The 18,715-nt window shown below is 40.1% G+C and overlaps 1 protein-coding gene across 2 annotated transcripts in view; it reads right to left on the bottom strand.

The window, feature by feature from the left end:
• Positions 1 to 1,093: 1,093 nt before the first annotated feature.
• The window catches only part of OGA (O-GlcNAcase), a 38,692-nt gene continuing 21,070 nt past the window's right edge, over positions 1,094 to 18,715 (bottom strand). For both annotated transcript variants that reach the window (XM_054984221.1, XM_054984222.1), the window contains exons 11-16: positions 17,543 to 17,628; positions 16,580 to 16,684; positions 15,429 to 15,514; positions 7,691 to 7,883; positions 4,602 to 4,761; positions 1,094 to 3,299 (exon numbers count right to left, since the gene is read on the bottom strand). In XM_054984221.1, coding sequence (XP_054840196.1) covers positions 3,163 to 3,299; positions 4,602 to 4,761; positions 7,691 to 7,883; positions 15,429 to 15,514; positions 16,580 to 16,684; positions 17,543 to 17,628 — 767 coding nt within the window. In that variant the 3' untranslated portion in view covers positions 1,094 to 3,162. The remainder of the gene's footprint in view (positions 3,300 to 4,601; positions 4,762 to 7,690; positions 7,884 to 15,428; positions 15,515 to 16,579; positions 16,685 to 17,542; positions 17,629 to 18,715) is intronic.

Genomic DNA, 18,715 nt, shown 5'->3' with positions numbered 1-18,715 from the left:
CTGATTAGTACTTTATCCAGGCTTATGAACATCTGGCTGGCAATGCGTACTCCTATGACGGATGGCTGTAAATAAGGTAAGTCTCTGCAGGTAGGTGTTCACTTTACTATTTTCTTGATATCATATGTGGCTTCTCTTCTTTTACAGGTGCATGTATGAAATTATTCCAGGAACACCTGAAACAGACCGCCAGTCCCACAGGATAAGACCCCTGAAGATGCTGGCCAGGCCAGACTGCCAATGTATAACCCACAGCTCAATATCAACAGATCTTGTACAAATGTCCAACAGGCTACTAGCTCAGTTCCTGTTTTGAGATAATCTTTTTCAAGGACGTGCTGATACAATAAATAAATATATTATGGGATAGCATGGCTTTTACCATGCCCCGACTATATGAGATTTTCCACACAGGACATTGCAACCAGAACAAAGACTGCAATGCTGTGAGTATGACACTATTCAACACTGTACAGAATTTCTGTATGTCTGATCATGTATCTTATTGGTAATTGTTATGCTTGAGTAATAGGGATTTATTGGAGGTCTGTTTCAGGCATTCTCAGAATAATTTCATACGTATTATCTTGCTGCCAATTATAAAGGCTTATAGTTTGATACATTCTAGTATTTAATATTTATTATTGTATTTATTATATTATTGACCTCATAGCATAGTGCACTTTAGTGGTTAATGGTGTAGTTTTCAACCAATAATCGTAATTATTTGGCACTGCACACTTTAAGAATACAACAACTCGCAATTGTGGCCACGGAATCTCTTTCCATAGCTTTGTCACAAGATGGGACATGTAAAACCTTACTGCACTCGTTTAACCAAGAAACGCTCCCCTAGTGCCCATAAGGAATGTAAACACAATCACTTCAACACCACCTGAGTAATGCATTCAGGGAGAGAAACTTCAGTTACCTCTAAGGTAGAAACTTTTTCAGTATGCTTGGTATAGAAGGTTTCCAAGGAAATCAATAGTGATTGTATGGAAATTATAGAAATGTACACACAAGGCCCTAGCATTACAACAGACTCTGGGACCTTCAGAAGCTACCCACATTTGCAATGAAGCAAAGTCAATAGAAGTACAACAAGAATATTCTTTTCTATTCACTTTTCTTATTCAGTAACAAAGACATGACTTTACATTCACTTTGCAATTTATTCTATTTCTCACATGGTCTTCAAATACAGTTTTACACAGTCCGTTCTGCTACAGATACAGTAGTTCAACAGACAGTTCTGAAAGTGGCATTCCAACTGTATGCAACAAAAGCTGATAACCACGAAAGCTGTGTCAATGCATCGCTTTACAACCCCAGAGCAAGGGACTGACCCAGACTTTCAAGACTATCACACAATCAGTGATAACATATTAAGGAGAGAGGCTGTGTCAACGGTATAAAAAAGATCCCCCCACAAATATTTAATGCCATAAATCCAGATTATGTTCTCTCTGACATCTAATTAAAACTAAACCAAGTGGCTAGCTGTTCAGCATATACTCAAAGCCATACAGAACTCATGACAGCCAGCTTGGAATTACACAAGATCTATCGTAGCTCAGTGCCTTGTTCCCCAAGTGAAATGTACTTGCTGCAGCTTAAATACTTTGCTATTAAAACTGTTCACATAGTGAAAAAATCAAAAACCTGCAAATTTAATGACATCAAAGCTCAATCACTGGCATTTTGGTAAAGGCTTCAAACTACATTTTAGCAGTCAAATGCCATTAGACAAAGTGTAGAAAACTTTTTCTGTAGATGGAGGGCCATTAAAAAAGTGAAGGTCAACTAAATTCTATCTTTCTCCTAAGGGAGCATTCACAAAAGAAGCCGAAATAGTTGACTGTAGCAGATATGAGAAATGAGGTGTGGCATTGGCTGACTGCCTCCTGGGAACAAGGCATTCAATGGAACAGCAACTCTTCCAAGTGGGGCAGCTACCTCCCTATTGCAATTTCTAGCCATGCAGATACCACCTGTTGGATTTTCGTAAAAACCTCAAACACTTGAGACAGGCAGTACATTAAAATTAGGTAACTACTTAAATAATGTGTAAAATGTGCTTTTTTTGTCCACAAAGAAGTCTGACACAAACGTGCATGACTCAAAACCCTGATTTATGCATACTGACAGACTCAATCAGGACAGAAGCTGTAAATCACAGCATACGGGCTCTTCCACACAGTCCAGGTGGGCAACTAGCTGGCGGAGGCATTAACCATCTCACTGAATCATCCTCCAACCAGCATTTCTCTATCAGGAGGCAGCATCTACTGCACTTTTGACAACCTGTCTTCTAAAAGAATAACCTTTATAGGTCAGCATTCTCCCTATTCTTCCCCCCGTGACATTTCTACTGAAGGGTATGAGGCACAGCAGAAAAGGCCAGTAGTGGAATTAGCTTCAGCCTCTCTTGTGGTTTGACATTATTCAAAAGTGCTGTCTCAGAACATCGCTTTCCTTTGAAAAGCAAAAGAATAAAAAAAAACCAAACACAAAGTGTCAGCATACAGCTAATTTATATATATTTACACACTAACATTTACACTTCTGCCACTGAGTGACTTCGCCACAGACAAATGCACAGTTTCCCTACAAAGCATGAAGCTTAACCAATATTCTTTAGGTGATGGCCATTCCTCCCCTATCAGCAAGCAGGAGAGAAGACAAAACCTAGAGCTGTCAATACTGATCTTTCACTTGTTGACTGGGACAGCCACCTTCCTTTCTTCTCACAGGATGAAACCCACTTGCACCTCTCTCATCCCACTTCATGACACAGGAGAAGAGGCATTTTGAGTTCAGATTCTCTGGATAAAACCACCATTCAGCTGAGTATGTAGGCAGATGCATGGCACTGTCACTAGTACTTTCTGGGGAATGTGTAGCTCTCTTCCCCAAGTCAATATCATATGCAGTATTCCTTGGCACTCTGCTTAAGACCAGGAAATGAGAATGACCAGTATCTGTTTTCCAAACAGTGTTTTCAGCAGCATCTTGGAGAGAGCAATGGGTGAAATTTCACAAAGCTGTCAGGCCAGCTGACTGCTGCCTTTGTACGGACAGACAATAAAGTAAAACTCAGTTCACCACTCTCCAGCAGTTAAGAGATCTAAAGTATCAAATAGTCGTTGACCGAGCTCCTTACAAACTTCTTCCAAGGATAATGGCATCCTTAGGAAATCCTTCCATCTTTGCTATTTCAAAGCATCCAAGCTTGCTGTAAAATTCCAGAATTCTTTTATCATCTGGTCTCACTTCACAGAAAGCTCCACGAGAGCCTGAAGAACAAAAGAGAATAAATATTTGGGGAATGGGAGGAAACAGAAAAGTTATTATAATAAAGTCGAAAGCCTGCAAACTAATTTCTCACTTTTCACATTACCAGTCGAGACCAGGGTCAAGAGTAAACACCATATTTACAACTGATGGATGACCTCTCCTTGGAGGATACTTTTATCTTCTTGCTTACGCCATCATCCCAGTCAGTACCCACTGCCAATGGTCACCAAGCCCATTATGCTGCTATGTAGAAGGCTCAGCACTTCAGGAATTTAAGGAGTCGTTGATCGCTCTGGCTAGGAACCCAAGAACAACTGTTTGGACATAACCCCCCAAATTAACAGGTTTGCCATGTGGCAAGAAGGGGAAAAGCCCAAAGCCTGCTTGGGCATCAAGAACTAGCTGCTTAGTATTCTTTGTTCCAGATAGTGCTGCAGATGCCAGCCCTTCTCAGAAATATCGATGTACATGTTCGAACAATATAGTTATACGGCATTTAAAGGAATGGGTCATGAGGGCTATCAAAAGTGGCGTACTGTAACCCAAACCTGAACTTGAAAATTATTGTTATAGCAGCATACCATCCCCCTAGCAACAGCTATACAGATGCTGCAAATATTAATCATTTTCTGTTTCAAATTTTCTGTTTCAAAGGCCTCATCCATTGTCTCAGTCATCTTCAACAGGCAATTCTGACAAGATTGTTTTAGCTGCACACTCAAAAAGTGGCAACCAGGCATAGACTGATGTTAAACCAATTGTGCTTGTGACAGGCACTAATGAGTCAGCTTTGAATTATGGTTAAAAGGTATGCCAATGTTTTTGAATCAGAACATGATGTGCAAATAAACCTTTTGTAATCATTTCAAAACCCAAAGGGTTTTTGCAGGTTAAAAATAATAAGCTTGAAATTCTGCCATACAATCATTAGCAAAATCACACATACAATCTAACCAGCAAATATACATCAAGCGCAAGACCACCAAACTAGCATCACAAACCAAAAGCTATCAAACAGGAAACACTTGATGGATTTCCTGTTGAACAAAAAGAATTAGGACAGATTGGCCTTCCTTGGCAACAATGCCATAGCTAAGGGTGGCCCTTTCCTAGTGATCTTTTGCCAAATTGCAGACAGATGGAAATATCTGAAGAAATGGAGGTGTTGGTTTTGAACATCCTCCTCACAGAATTATCCCCCCGCCCCTTGGTTAGAGGTGGAACTGGGTTTGCAGTAAGGTGTATAATGTTGTGATTACTTTTAAAATCCCATTAACTAGAACTGTTACTGTGAAACTCACCATTTGCCTTGAGGGAAGAGAGTAGGCAGGCCATCATACTTTTAGCAACACTTGGGTCTGTCACCTTTTTATGGATGTCAATCTTTATCAATGATGGAAAGTTGGCAAGGAATGTTTCTGGAAGCACTTCCTGCTCCTCATGGAAGCTCAACATAATTTTCTAGAATATATACAAGAGAAACAATATTTCAGCATCATAATTTGTTCAGTGATCATGTTGGAAACATGCTATGTACTTGCAGAAGCATATTTAAAGGACTTTGGCTATACTAATCATATGATTAAAGAATGATTGACACCTTAATTGTTACCAGAGATGTTAATTACATCTGAATAAAAAAATTCTCACAATACAGAAAGTCAGCTTCTACAGCAGTGGTCAGCAACCTTCATGCCAAACACTGATATGCCTGTCATATCCTTCCCCACTCCAGCCGATCAAGGAGAAGCTCTCTCTCTGGTATGGTTCTGCTAACCAGAAAACAGCGGTTGGGGAGTGCTCTTATCTCTCTCCCAGTAATCTTGTGAAGCAGGACACTGGGATACCTCCTTGCCTGACCCCATCCCTGGATGTCTGTCCCCCCCATACCTCCTTGCGCCAGGGCAGTTGCTCAGGGGAACAGCTGCCTCCATAGAGGATTGCAGTAGCCCTAGCTTGCAGCCAGGCATGTGAGGAAAAAACATAGCAAAATCTCTACTAAATAACTTTATTTACTACTTTCCAACTTAATAGAGTAAAATACAGAGATTAAAGGTTACAGGCTAATGAAAACAAATACAGAATAATTACTAAAATAAAAGGAACTTTACAGGTTCTAGACATCAGCCCCAATGGGAACTGGTGGGTAGGAGCATACATGCACACTTAACACATTCATACACACACACACACACACAAAGGAAGAGCAACCTTTGAGGAGACACCCCATTTGAGCTCTCAGATAAGTTACTCAAGCCACTCTTAAGGTTCTGGACCCCAAAAGCCCAGGAACTACTTTTGCCCAATCTCAAGGTGACTGCAGATCAAAGAGTGCATCTGTTTTGGCACAGCGATGCTACAGAGAGAGCAAGCTGTTTCCCAGGCTGCCCCCTACATCCAGGAGCCAGGCACCATAAAAGTGACACCAGGTCCTCACAGCAATGCCAACCCATGTTCTTGGTCACAGCAACTGGGTCTGGAGGCAGGCTCTTGAGATGCTGCTAAGATCACTTGAGCTGGGCTTCCTCCTGGCCAATGGCAACACAGGATGGAGCAATGTGTCCTAGAACTGCTGCTGCTGGCAGAGTCCAATGAACTCCTATGAGATGCATCCTCTTTTACTGAGAGTCAACTTCCTCCTGGTTGATGGAGGAGTAGGAAAAGGCCATGGCTCAGATTCAGCACAGGATTTCTGAGCGTAGAAGGGCTTCTGCCCATGGAGCATCACCTTTTCTTCATCAGTAATCAGAAACCAATTCACAACCACTACCCCATCCCCCTAAATGGTGACTCAAGCAGCTGAAGGAGAAAGGGCTAAAAAAAAGCCCCAGAAGAGGAACTTGTGCCAAGCAGTCAGATAAACCCACTTCCAGAACGGCAGAGAGGCAACGTACAGCAATGAAGCAAAACATGGGGATGCATTAGTAAACCTTGCCATGCTCCAGCAACTAGAGAGCAAGCTACTAGATGGATTTTACAAACTGCTAGGAAGCCTGTAGACCAGTTGCTGTTTGGAACCTCCCAGTGCCCACACAGTCGAGGCTGTGACCAACAAATGGCAGCTCCCAGCCTGCCCAACACCTAGCTCTGTAATGTGGTTTGGGGGGTGGAGGGCTAATTTTCACTCCGCTGCCACTACCTCATTCATCTTGTACCTGTTCAACAGCACCTGTAAGGGAGACATTGGCTTGGACTGAAACATTTCCATGGGCAGAGATATTTCTGCCCACAGTGTGTGACTTTTTGACCTCTCTCACCTGGCTGCAGCCTGAATGCTTCTCCTGGAGACAGAAGACTTCTAGAAACAGCATTTAAGAGGGCTTCTTGGGCTGCAGCAAGAGGAGGGAAGCAAGGACCCAATTTTTCAAAACTAACAGTCTTGGCTGGAGAAAGCTCCATGTTACCTATCCCTGGTTTTAGTTAGGAAAGCCTGGTTTTAGTTAGGATCCAAAAAAGATTTAATGTGATGGCCTTGGAACCAAAACTATTTAACCCAAGAAAAAAACATGGTTCTGAATGTATAGAGAAATAACTGAAGATATCAAAGGTATCAGGGAACAACATGCAGAGAGCACAGTCAGACACAGCCACCCCCTTTATTGCCAGCACCCCAATACTCTCAAATAGACATTGCATTTTTCTGTAGCACTTCAGTCAAAATGTTGTTTATCCCACTGTATAGGTTTTGTTCAACCGAGAAAACCATTCACTTTATTAAGTTCAAACTGCTAAACAAAATTTCAATTAGAGTCACTCTGTTCAACAACACAAATGACGCTTCCCATGCTAAACTATGTATACTGTCCTACATGCAAAGATCAACATGTGGGTACAAGAAACTTCTAGGCAGGGGGAATTGGGCTTGGGATCCAAGAACAGATAAGGGAAAAAAGGAGATCTCATGTAGCCACTTACAAATATAATTCTCAGAACATTTTGCAGACATTATCATTAACATTTTGATATTTGTACTAATGGGTTAGTCAGTGTGCGTGCATGTATATAACCCAGGGACTACACTACATTCTCTATGGGAGGCTAATTTAATGCCTGACCGTAACATTATGCAATCAAGGAGCACCCTTGATTACAGTTCAAGAAACTGAACTGTCAAATACAATTTCATACAATTATACTTAATTTTATAAAGATGAAATGTAACACATTTAGTACAAAGCCAATAAAGTTCACAGATAATAGTGTATTGAGGTCTCCACTGGAAAAGTAATTCTAGGTATGTGTACTGTAAATGTTCTATTTCTGAGGTTTTGCCATTGAAAAGATCCAGCATAAATTGTTCCCACCTGCCCCTATACTTACAGCCTGAAGAAAAAGCCTAGATATTTAGACACGCAATTTGACAACTCAAGCATACATCAACATGGCTAACCTCTGCCTCCGATAGTTCCTTGTCACTGCTTGGCTTGCTATATTTCTCCTGCATGAAAGGAATCCAGGCAATTTTGCATTTTTTAATGAAAGGAGTTACATCAACAGTTCCCAGTGCATAGCCACAGATGCCACTTTCATCTTCCAGCACAAAGCAGTAATCTGGGCTGAGGGAGAGCAATCCACCCACCAACCTGAGAAAAGAAATGATTAATTAACCCCACAGAAAGCAAAATCATACAGGTTACAGTAGGTAACTGATGGACACCCAACAATTATATCTATAGAACAGTTATGCCACTGAAATCTCATAAGGGAAGAAGAAGCCCTAAGTGATGAATGAATGATCTATACAACTGCAACCTGTGCGCATTTGAGTTACATAGTCTTAAGTGAAAGGACAGACAGTTATAATTTCAAACTTAACCAATGTCAGTAATTCAGGTACTGCATATAGTACATAAGTGGCAGAAAGCATGGAATGTAGAAAATAAGGAGGCTAGAAGAAAGTAGCATTAAGCACTTTGGATGGATGCTGGAAGCAGCAGGGAGTGATTGCAGAGTACTACCTAGGATCACAGTGAAAGGACATGGATTGATTTTTACAGAGGTGTGTGACTAATGAGATGAACAGCAAGAGGGGAAGTTAGAAGGACAGTCTTCATGATAATTAACTGAGTCTACCAAGTCGTAACTATTGATCTCTAGTTGTAAATTAAAAATTAAAAAAGAAATGCTGATCAAAAGAACAGGCAAGCTTTAAATGTGAGCAAAAGGAAAGGACAAATGCTATAGTTTGAAGACCAATCCATAACACAACTGTATCTGCAGGTGAATAACCTCCACAGAAAGTAAGTGTTTGATGAACTATTAGGAAATACAGTTCCTGGAATTAAAGTTCTATCACCACCATCACTGAGCACATTGGAAGAAAGATCCAATTGGTCTCTGAGGTCAGCCCATGTTAATCCTTACAATATAGCTCAAGTAGCTTCTTCAAGAGAAATATGTGCATGATTTAGCTCTGCAAATCTTTTAGTTTTATAAAATCCTAAGAAAATTCAGTTCAGTTTTGTTACCATACCTACCCAAATGTACTGTACACAAAAATTATAGCTTGGTTGATTAAAGGAAACACATCCAAAAGAACCGTTTGTATTACACCATACTCTTCTATGAACGTAAGTGAATGCATTGTTCACTCGCTGCTAAGAAAATTTAGGACTAATAAGGATACACCTACATTAAGTGGTAAGAAGTAAACTGGCATCTGTACATAGCTATGAAATGCCTACAAGATTCATTTCTATTTTATACCAAATTAGGGATGCCACCACTACACGGGCAGTGTAAATGCGGATTTGTCCCCTTAAGAAAAACACAGAACCTCTCACCTAGTTTACCTTGACTTAGATCACCCACACACAAAAAAGCATCTGAGAGTTACATAGCTAGTCACACTTTACTTTCACATTCCATTTCTATATGAAACCAGGAATCTGAAAAAGATTAATTCCTTGCCTCATCACACTCTTCAATAAGTATTTGCCTTTCTAGCCCAAGTGATCACCAGTTCATTGAAATTGGGGGTGGGAGATATGGGTTATACATACAACTGTGGGAGACTGGACATATGACTAGTGGTTTACCTACACAAGAAACCTCTAATTTTCACAACACTGTAAGACAGTCTCTCTCTCTCTCTCTCTCTCTCTCTCTCTCTCTCTCTCACACACACACACACACACACACACACACACAGAGAGAGAGAGAGAGAGAGAGAGAGAGAGAGAGAGAGAGAGAGAGAGAGAGAGAGTTGGTGCAAGCAAGGAACCACTATGCCTCTATGCTCCTCAGTGAACCATGGTTGGCTGGGCAGAGCAGCTTGCTACATGTCTCTGTTTAAAACAGCTCTGTGAGACTGTTGGGTTGCATGAATTGGCTACCAGTGATGTGAAACTGAGTATGGTAATGTAAACACAGCCAGCATAGAGGAAAAACCCTTTCTTCTCCTTAAATCCACTGAGGGAAGATTCCTTTAAATACTTTTGTATGAAACAAAAGTCTATGAAGGTCTGCAGAGTTTGCTGCCACATTAAATAAGAGCTGATGAAGACTGTGTCCATCCCACCTCAGCGAGCCTACTGCCTTCCCCTGGAACCCTCAAGTAGGCAGAGAGTTAAAACAAGCTGCTTATCTGTTTCAATGCTTATTCATGAAGGCTCTCACTCCAGGAATATTCTAGAGCTCTAACCCAGAACACTATCACTCATATCTTCTTCCCCTAAAGTTTTTTTTAAAATTCTACAACTCATGGAATGAGCTGAACAACTTCTCACTTAGTTCTTTTATACTTCAAAAGATACCTCAAGAATGTGACACCTATAACGAGGAAGGTGGGCTGCTTGTGAGTAAAATCAAAGAACTCTGATGAACAGGACATGCTGAATGGTTATCAAAATGGGAGTTCCTGTGGTTAACAGAGATCCAAAGGAATACATAAATGAGGTGGAAATACCAGAGAGAATATTCTGTGAGCAGTGTGCCAAGAAGCAAGTCTCATGTAAGGGAATAGTATAATCCAAGTGTCAGAAGTAAATTCACTGACTGCTATACAATTGGAAAAAGATACTAATATAATAATAATAATAATAATAATAATAATAATAATAATAATGTTCAATTTATATACTGCCCTTCAGGATGACTTAACACTCACTCAAAGCGGTTTGTAAAGTATGTTACTATTATCCCCACAACAAAACACCCTCTGAGGTGGGTGGGGCTAAGAGAGCTAGAAGCTGTGACTGACCCAAGGTCACCCAGCTGGCTTCAAGTGGAGGAGTGGGGACTCAAACCCGGTTCTCCAGATTAGAGTCCTGCACTCTTAACCACTACACTATACTGGCTCCAGTGATGCCATGGATAAGCTGAGATACTGGAGATGATTCTTCTGGTTCAGGACTGGAGCTAATTTCTTGAGCTGCAGGTATAGAACTATGCATCCTTGCAATACATACCAGCCTCTGACTTTGAAAAAGGTCAAACATCTGCTAAGGAAACCACCTGAAACTTCCTGTTTAAGAAACTGCTGCCTCAAAAACAGAGAAAGAATAAAAACATCTACCCTTCTGTAGAAAACAATTCTAGAAGATAAAAGAATATCAGAATCAAATTAATTGCTTCCTTTTTGAGGATGGTATTGACTGCTTGATCAAGAAGTAAAACTGGAGGGGTGACAAAAATAACCCCTTAGGCATGGTAGAGTGTAGAATGCAACAGTATAATCCACCCACATTATGGTAAGGATCAGCTGTCTTTTGTTGTGGGTTCACAAGGAAATTTAGGAGCTTGGAACTCTCACCTGTCTTAATAATAAACATTCCTTTTCCAAATGACAGACCATCAGGCACCTGCTTTCTGGAAGCAAGAAGACAGATTGGTCCTGGTGTACCCGCACACAGTCATGGAATTTGAAAAATGGCACAGTCATTTGCTACTTTATTAAGCTGAAACCTTTTGATTCACACACATTTCTTGTGTGGATAGTCACAATCAAGTGAGGACAGATGTTCTAAAGTTAATACTGTCAGCACAAATAATGCACTAACCAAGATTTTCTTCATGCAACATCCAGGTTAGTGTGTTCACTTAAAATTGGGAGGAATCTGGAACCAAATCCCTGGTCATGGAGTTCATGGGTGGTCTTGGAGCAGTTGCCCAAACCTAACCTATAATAAATGCTTGTATTTGGTCTTTTAAGTTTTCTGTGTGATTTCTTTTTTCCTTCACTACCATCTATTTCAACTGAGGTTAGATAGATTTCTGATAATAAGAGTAGTCTAGTAATTACTTTTGTCTTTCTTGTGAAGTGTTTTACCATGTTTCATTTTAGGTTTTAAAAATATATTTAGTATGTACAATTTTCTATAGCAATAGTGTTAAATTTAGATTATACTGGATTAGATTTATTGGTTGTTATAAAGTTTATTTAGTGTAATGTTCTATTATTATTTTAATATATATATTTTATTTTCTAAATAAAAGATACAAATCAAAGAAGGAACAGGAATACAAATTACATTGAAGGAAAATTACTCTATACAAAGATTGTCTAGAATACAATAACCATGTATCATTTAAATATCACGTGTGATTTTATTACAACCATTATCAGAAACATTTCTTCTCTTTTACTATATCTCACTATTAAATCAAATATTAAAATTATTATTGTATTTTAAAGTATTTAACAATATTCATTGTTATACTTTCTTACCTCTACAAGAGGTAAGAATTATATAAGACATATTCTAACCTAACCATTTTAATACCAACTATATTATACTATACCAAATTATGCTAATTATCAGTTAAATTAAATAATCTATGCTTCTATACATTTCAGAAAATTTGACATTTAAAATAAACATTTCTATAAACTCTGTTAGTCAAGGATCATGTCCAAATTTACATTGTTCATATCTTTTTTTCCTTAACTTTTTCTATAATAGGCAAAGTAACTTCCCCATTTTTTTCAAATTCTTTAATGGATCTTCTACTTATATAATTCATTAATTTTGCCATTGCCACATATTCTATCATTTTATCTTTCCAATTTTCTTTTGTTGGGTATTTTTCATCTTTCCAGTTATTTGCCAATACTACTCTTGCTGCTGCTAATTTATTTATTTATTTATTTACTTTGGATTTCTATTCCGCCCTGTTAACATATTCCTAAGCATATAGTATTCTATCTATAGCTTCTATTCTATAGCTTCTGCTTTTTGATAGCTCATACTAGGTAGGAGCTAGTCATCCGAATCCAAGAAGGCAGATGAGTGAGGTCAGAACTGACAAGGTGGAACAGAAAAAGTGCCTGGAATGGCGGTCATTGGAACCGAAGAGGTTAGAACCAGATACAGTGCTGAAACCAGTGGGATGGACTCTGCCGAACGACTTGCAGCTGATGAAATCAGAACCTCCTGAGAGCCTGTAACTGTGGGAACGTGGGAGCAGATTGTAGCCAGTTGACAAGGTCCTGCCAGCTATTTATGGGTGCCAGTGTTAGAACTGCAGACCAAGGTGCACACAAATGTGGGGCCGGTGAGGAGGCTGCTGCCTGTGGGGCAGTTGATGGTGGCTCATATATTGGAGAGGCCCCTGGGCAATTGTAGAACCACTGTCGGTTCTGTGGGTAGCTTGGAGCAGTAAAGTCATCTAATGAAGTATAATCCCTCTTCATCTCCCTGGAAAGATGGAGCGTGAGGTGGTGAAGGAGTTTGAGGCAGATTAGTGACCTCCTCCAACTATTTCCAACGGGAAATAGTTGGAACTGACAGCCAATGTTTGTTCGGATACCAAGATCCCTCCCACCCCAGAACTGACGGTTGTGGTTCCGACTGAGATGGTGGTTCCATTGCAGCAGATTACTTTACTGCTGGGTATACAAGCCTGAGGGAACTTTCTCCCATAACGCCATTTTGGGTCAAGAAGCTCTGACACTTTTTTTAAAAAGTGATTCTTGAGACATGATGAGGTCAACAGAGATATGCGAGTGAAGAAATGGTAAGTGAGGAGAAAAGCTGGGAAGAACCTCTCTCGACAGCGGTGAAAGAAGAACTGAGAGAAACAGAGGCACTCTGGCTCATCACCCACGTTTTGGTGGAAAACCCCTGTGCGTGTACAGTAAATGCAGAGCTAGAGAAATCTCTCTGAGACTGGCCTGTGCAGTCCTAATATGGGACTGCATAGAAGAACAATGACGAACCATTACTGTGATTCTCTATTATTAGACAGGCAACTTCATCTTGTTGCTGTATACTATGATCTGAGTTTTTAATGGTATCCTACATACGTCATTTTTTAATCCTAAGATTCTGTGCACTATGAAATAGTTGTATCTTTTTGTTGTTGCTCCTCAACATTTTGGTTCCTGACTTGATTCTCAGGTTGGGGTTTTTTCCCCTTTTGTTTTTCTCTAAAAGTATAGTCACCAGCACTTTCTCCTACAAGGATTGCTATGCCTTGCTGAGTGACTGTGACAGACTTACTATGTGAATTTATGGCAATATGGGCACAAGCCTGTCTTTGAGAAGAAAATCTGCTGTATGGACCTTTACTCAGAAGTAAAGCACTCGAACATGTGCCGCACTATATTATTATAAACATTTGATAAGAAAAACCAAAGATAACAGAAAATGATGGGAAATGCCCAGCTATGCTAAATAATGATTATAGTCTCCTGAATAAATACAGTGATTTAACAAGAACTGGGCAAGGAAGAAGATAGTCAAAATAAGTTTCTTGAAAAGGGTATGAACATCAGCTCTCTGGCATTAAGTCTAGAATGTTCCTCTACATAAGCACTGAACCCATTTATGAGACAGCCCAAAAAGTATGAAGAACCTCACTTTCCTACTTGCTAGTTATCTGTAAGTGTAGACCAGCAAATATTACGTTGCAGTTTGTTCTGACAGTCTTGCATTCAAGGTCAGTCGTACCTTGAATAAGTTTAGGTTTGTTTTGCTATTTTAAAACAGAATAGGTAGCCTGTCACAGGACTGCTGTTAATACAAACAGATGAAGAATGAGAGAGTGACATACATATTAGAACATTAAATTGTGAAAATGAGGCCTCGAGATTATAGGGGACTATGTCCTATTGATAATCTTTATTTCTTTCATTATCTCAGTTTACATGAATTCTTCTCTGGCCTTTGTGGCCAATTCTGACATGCAACCAATAGTCTCATTATTCCATCCCATGTTGTTTGGCATGATTTTGGCCACTGTAAGCAGTAAGCATTTCCATATATCATGGCAAGCCAAATCACTTGTAAAATAATGAGCTCTCTCCTCTTTTAGTGGAAAGACTGGATTTGTCCAGTTTCCTCAAGTAAGGATAACGAAGGGCTAAACCTTTGCGTCTAGTGGCTTTTATATCTCTGGCAGCAAGTGGGAAAGTGTGTTATTTCTTGATAGTAATGTTCAGAGAGATTTGGGTGAGCAAGAAGGCTTAGGTGATTTTTGAATTCTATTTGGTGTTCCCCAGTATGCACCAGACACCTAGACGGTCAGAAGAAACTGACTCCTGTTCTCCTTATAAATCAGGTAAGATTAAAAAATATGCCTGTTTTCTTTTTACAAAGGCTGAGAAAAACTAGTTTTGATGGTTGTTGGGGGTTTTCCGGGCTGTATTGCCGTGGTCTTGGCATTGTAGTTCCTGACGTTTCGCCAGCAGCTGTGGCTGGCATCTTCAGAGGTGTAGCACCAAAAGACTTTTGGTGCTACACCTCTGAAGATGCCAGCCACAGCTGCTGGCGAAACGTCAGGAACTACAATGCCAAGACCACGGCAATACAGCCCGGAAAACCCCCAACAACCATCGTTCTCCGGCCATGAAAGCCTTCGACAATACAGAAAACTAGTTTTATTCTGCTATATATTTACCAAGTGTCAACTGTCCTTTGCTACTTGAACACTGAGTCACAGGCAAACTTTCATGAAATCTGTAAAATCTTGTAGCTTGTTTAAGTCATTAAGGATCATCTCACTAGTTAGGTTTAGGGTTCAAAGCCCCCACAACAAAACCAATTTGTGCTCTATTCAATCAGCAAGCCACTTAAGTATTCACTTGAGAGACCCCACCTAAGTTGCTTTGAAATTTGTTTACACACTGCTGGACTACAAAAGTCAATTATTCAGATCTTGCAAGCCACTCTCAACAGTTCACATACTTGTCTCCAATTAGATCTGGCTGACTATGGAATGGCTGATCAGTTCCATCATCATACATCTCTCTGCAGATCTTGTAAACTGATGCCTAAGGATAAACAAAAGAATACTGTAGCAATAAAGAACAGGTATGCTCATTTCTTCATTAGAATCCATGTTCCATAACTGCAATTTTATGGTCAACAGATACTACACATACAGACAGCTCAATGTTGGGGACATTGTGTTGGAGTGGAAAGACCCGAGTTCAAATGAAGGTCACAAGATGGCCTTTGAGGAAGCTAACAATCCCAAGCAAGCCACTCTGACATCCTGGCAGGAAGGACTGGATACAAATGTGGCAAACTACCCACAATCCTTCTGAAATATTTTCAGAATATTTAAAGTTTGTATTTGGATCACGTAATTCTTTATTCATCTATGTACTCAACAATATAAAACCAGAACCAATTATAGATAGAGATGGATCATGAACAGTTGTTTTCCGGGGGGGCAGGTACTGACTCCCTCCCCATGCTGTTCCTGTTGAAAAAACACTATTCTTTTTCTGGAACAGAAACAATCCTTTGCTCTGGAAAGTAAAACTTTCCAGAACACTGATTTGGATAACAAATGCCTCTGCATGTCATATCCCTTATTGTGATATTAATCCTGATCTCCCACTCACTAATAATGGTCCAGGGAATTGACAGATTACCTGAAGAAAGGTCATTCAGTGGCTGCCTAGAAAAAATTGGGCAGACCTGAAGGAAGTATTCAGTCCATTAACTGTACAGAGGAGATAGTATTAGTAAAATTAGCAGGTATAAGAAGTTACAGCTCACCTGCTAGATTTATAAATTGGTAGTAAACGCATTTGCTGGCTAAGCCTTTTAGATGAACAATTATCAAGGCAGCTAGCTGGGCTGGACGCATGATGCATTCCACATTTATATTCTCTTTCTAGAAATGCAGTCATATTTTTATAACAGTAAATGTAATTGGGAAAAGCTACTTTCTAGTATTCCTGCAGTTTCAAGTGATTTGTAACTTCACTGTAGCAGAATTTTCAACACTAGGGCGACAGCTATCTGACCACTCATCTGGATGTGGAGAAAGCTCAATGAATATAAGGAGCCCTGAGAACAGCAGAATGGCCAATGACTCCACTTACCTCATCTTTGGGATAATAGGGTCTGATGGTGTATACTTTGGAAGTAGGAGTCAAAGGAGGAGGCTGAAAAAAGAGGTCATTTGCTCCTTCAATAGGCAGCAAACGCTGTGAAAACAAAGAATTAGTGTAAGCGTTTGAGAATACAGACACATTACATTCTTGGGCGTGCATTGCAGACTCCCAAGTTAACTTTTGTTACTGCAGGTACCCCAGAGGCAAGTAGGGTTTTGCAAGCTTTACAAATGTAAGGACCATTTTATTCGAGTAGAAATTTTTAAAATACTCAACTGTTACAGCACTTAATGGAGTTTACATTAAACTCTGATTTAATATAATTCCACCAAATCTCATTTATGCTCTCAGCATAACATAGCCATGTCAGGAGGAAAGGTTTGGTCTGAAGAGGGTTAACTGGCCAGAGGAGACACTAACCCAAAAGCAACGTGCTGACTCAATTGGCTGCGCGCAGACAGCACCTGTGAGGGGGAAGAAAGTATAGCCCCTGAAAAATCCATGAGCAAGTTCAAGTACAGAACAAACAGTGCCAGGGCAGATTTGTCAATTGCGTTTACCAGAACTTATCTACTGGTTTTGCTTTGAGAGAATCTTGGAGTACACAGTATTGTGACAGTCTCTTTGCTCATGGAGTTCTCATTGGCAGATAAGCAGGCGCGCATTGTGCAATTGCGGGCGCAGATAAAAACGCTGTGCGACCTGCAAAGAAACAATGTGAAATGTACAACTAAAGCCGCTGCGCTTCGCAGGCGCGTGGGAATGGCAGCATCTCCTTGGGATATTACTGTAGAAATGGGAGGAAAATTATTTTAAAACAAAGCTGTCAGGCCATTTGGGTTTTCGACCAGAAAGCCTTCGGCAGACCAAGCCTTCCAAGCCCTCCGATGTGCAATAAAAGATTTCTCAAACAAAGACAAATGTCATTCAGTTGTGAAGTCATATTGATACCTGGAACTCTCCTGCTAGACCACCTCTAAAGGCCCAGGGTTCTTGGTCTCCACTTAAGAACTGTGCTGAAGATTGACTACGACACCCTGTGGAGATCAGATCCAAGCGGAGAACGTTACGAGAAGGGGGATTTGTCCTGAGATACTAAAATGTCCAACAAGCTAACACACACTTTGAGGGAATTGTCTAACTGAGCTATCATCCAAGGACTTGTGGGGCTGTAATAATGTCGCAGAGCTGGTAATGACTCCTAATTATTAGGTGCTCATGCTCTTTAGTAACAAAACAAAAGTAAAGTTAGATGATAGCCTTGGAGTGCTGACCATTCAACACTTTTACAGCAATATGCCTCATTACAAACAAGTGCATGAGATATACACAAAAGGGTGAGCTTAGTCCTGTTCTTTCTTGACTAAGAACATTTAGAAGATCTACAGAACAGCTGCCTTATAGTTTCACCCAGAAAGAGAGGCACAGTAAATAGTCATTATCACAGCCCCTTGAAAATACTTGGACCTGTCTGAAGTCACATTTTCTTATTATTTCAATCTTGCCAGAAAACTAGGTTTGAAATTGGGTGCATGGGTTAAAAAGAGCCCAAACAGTCCTCTTTTATAAAAGAGACCATTTATGTCCAAATTTGTGGATCTGTTTACACAACTCAGACCACAGAACATAATGCACATTTTGTTACCAATAAAGGCAACAATGGCCTCAGTGCAGTATTATACCTTCCCCATCCTCAACCATGTCAGAAATGTTACAATTCCTGACAACCATATAGCCAGCCTTATTAAGGCCCTCTACACATTTTTTAAAGAACTAGACTATGAATTTTAGTAACAATGGCTTGGCACTGAGAACATTTTGGCCAGCCAAGCTTTAAAGCCAATTAGCATCTCATCTTCGAGAGGCAATAAGGCAGGTGAATTGTAGATGTGGGGATAAAACAACCTGCCTAGTCTTCTGATAAGATAAGCTGCGCCAGTTTGTTTCCTCTTGTGGACAGCGATCTACGTCCTGTTCAAGTAACAATCTCAGATCAGTTCAATCAAATGTGTCATGCTAGCCAGGGAGTCTCAAAGTGAACCAAGTTAGCATCAAATTGCAAATGTTGGTCTTTAATGTAGCAAGATGAGATGACCCCAAACATGCTAATTTGACTTTCAACCA

Source organism: Eublepharis macularius, chromosome 6 (assembly GCF_028583425.1).
Source record: "Eublepharis macularius isolate TG4126 chromosome 6, MPM_Emac_v1.0, whole genome shotgun sequence".
NCBI classification, from domain to species: Eukaryota; Metazoa; Chordata; class Lepidosauria; order Squamata; family Eublepharidae; genus Eublepharis; species Eublepharis macularius.
This window is presented reverse-complemented; position numbering and strand designations above follow the sequence as displayed.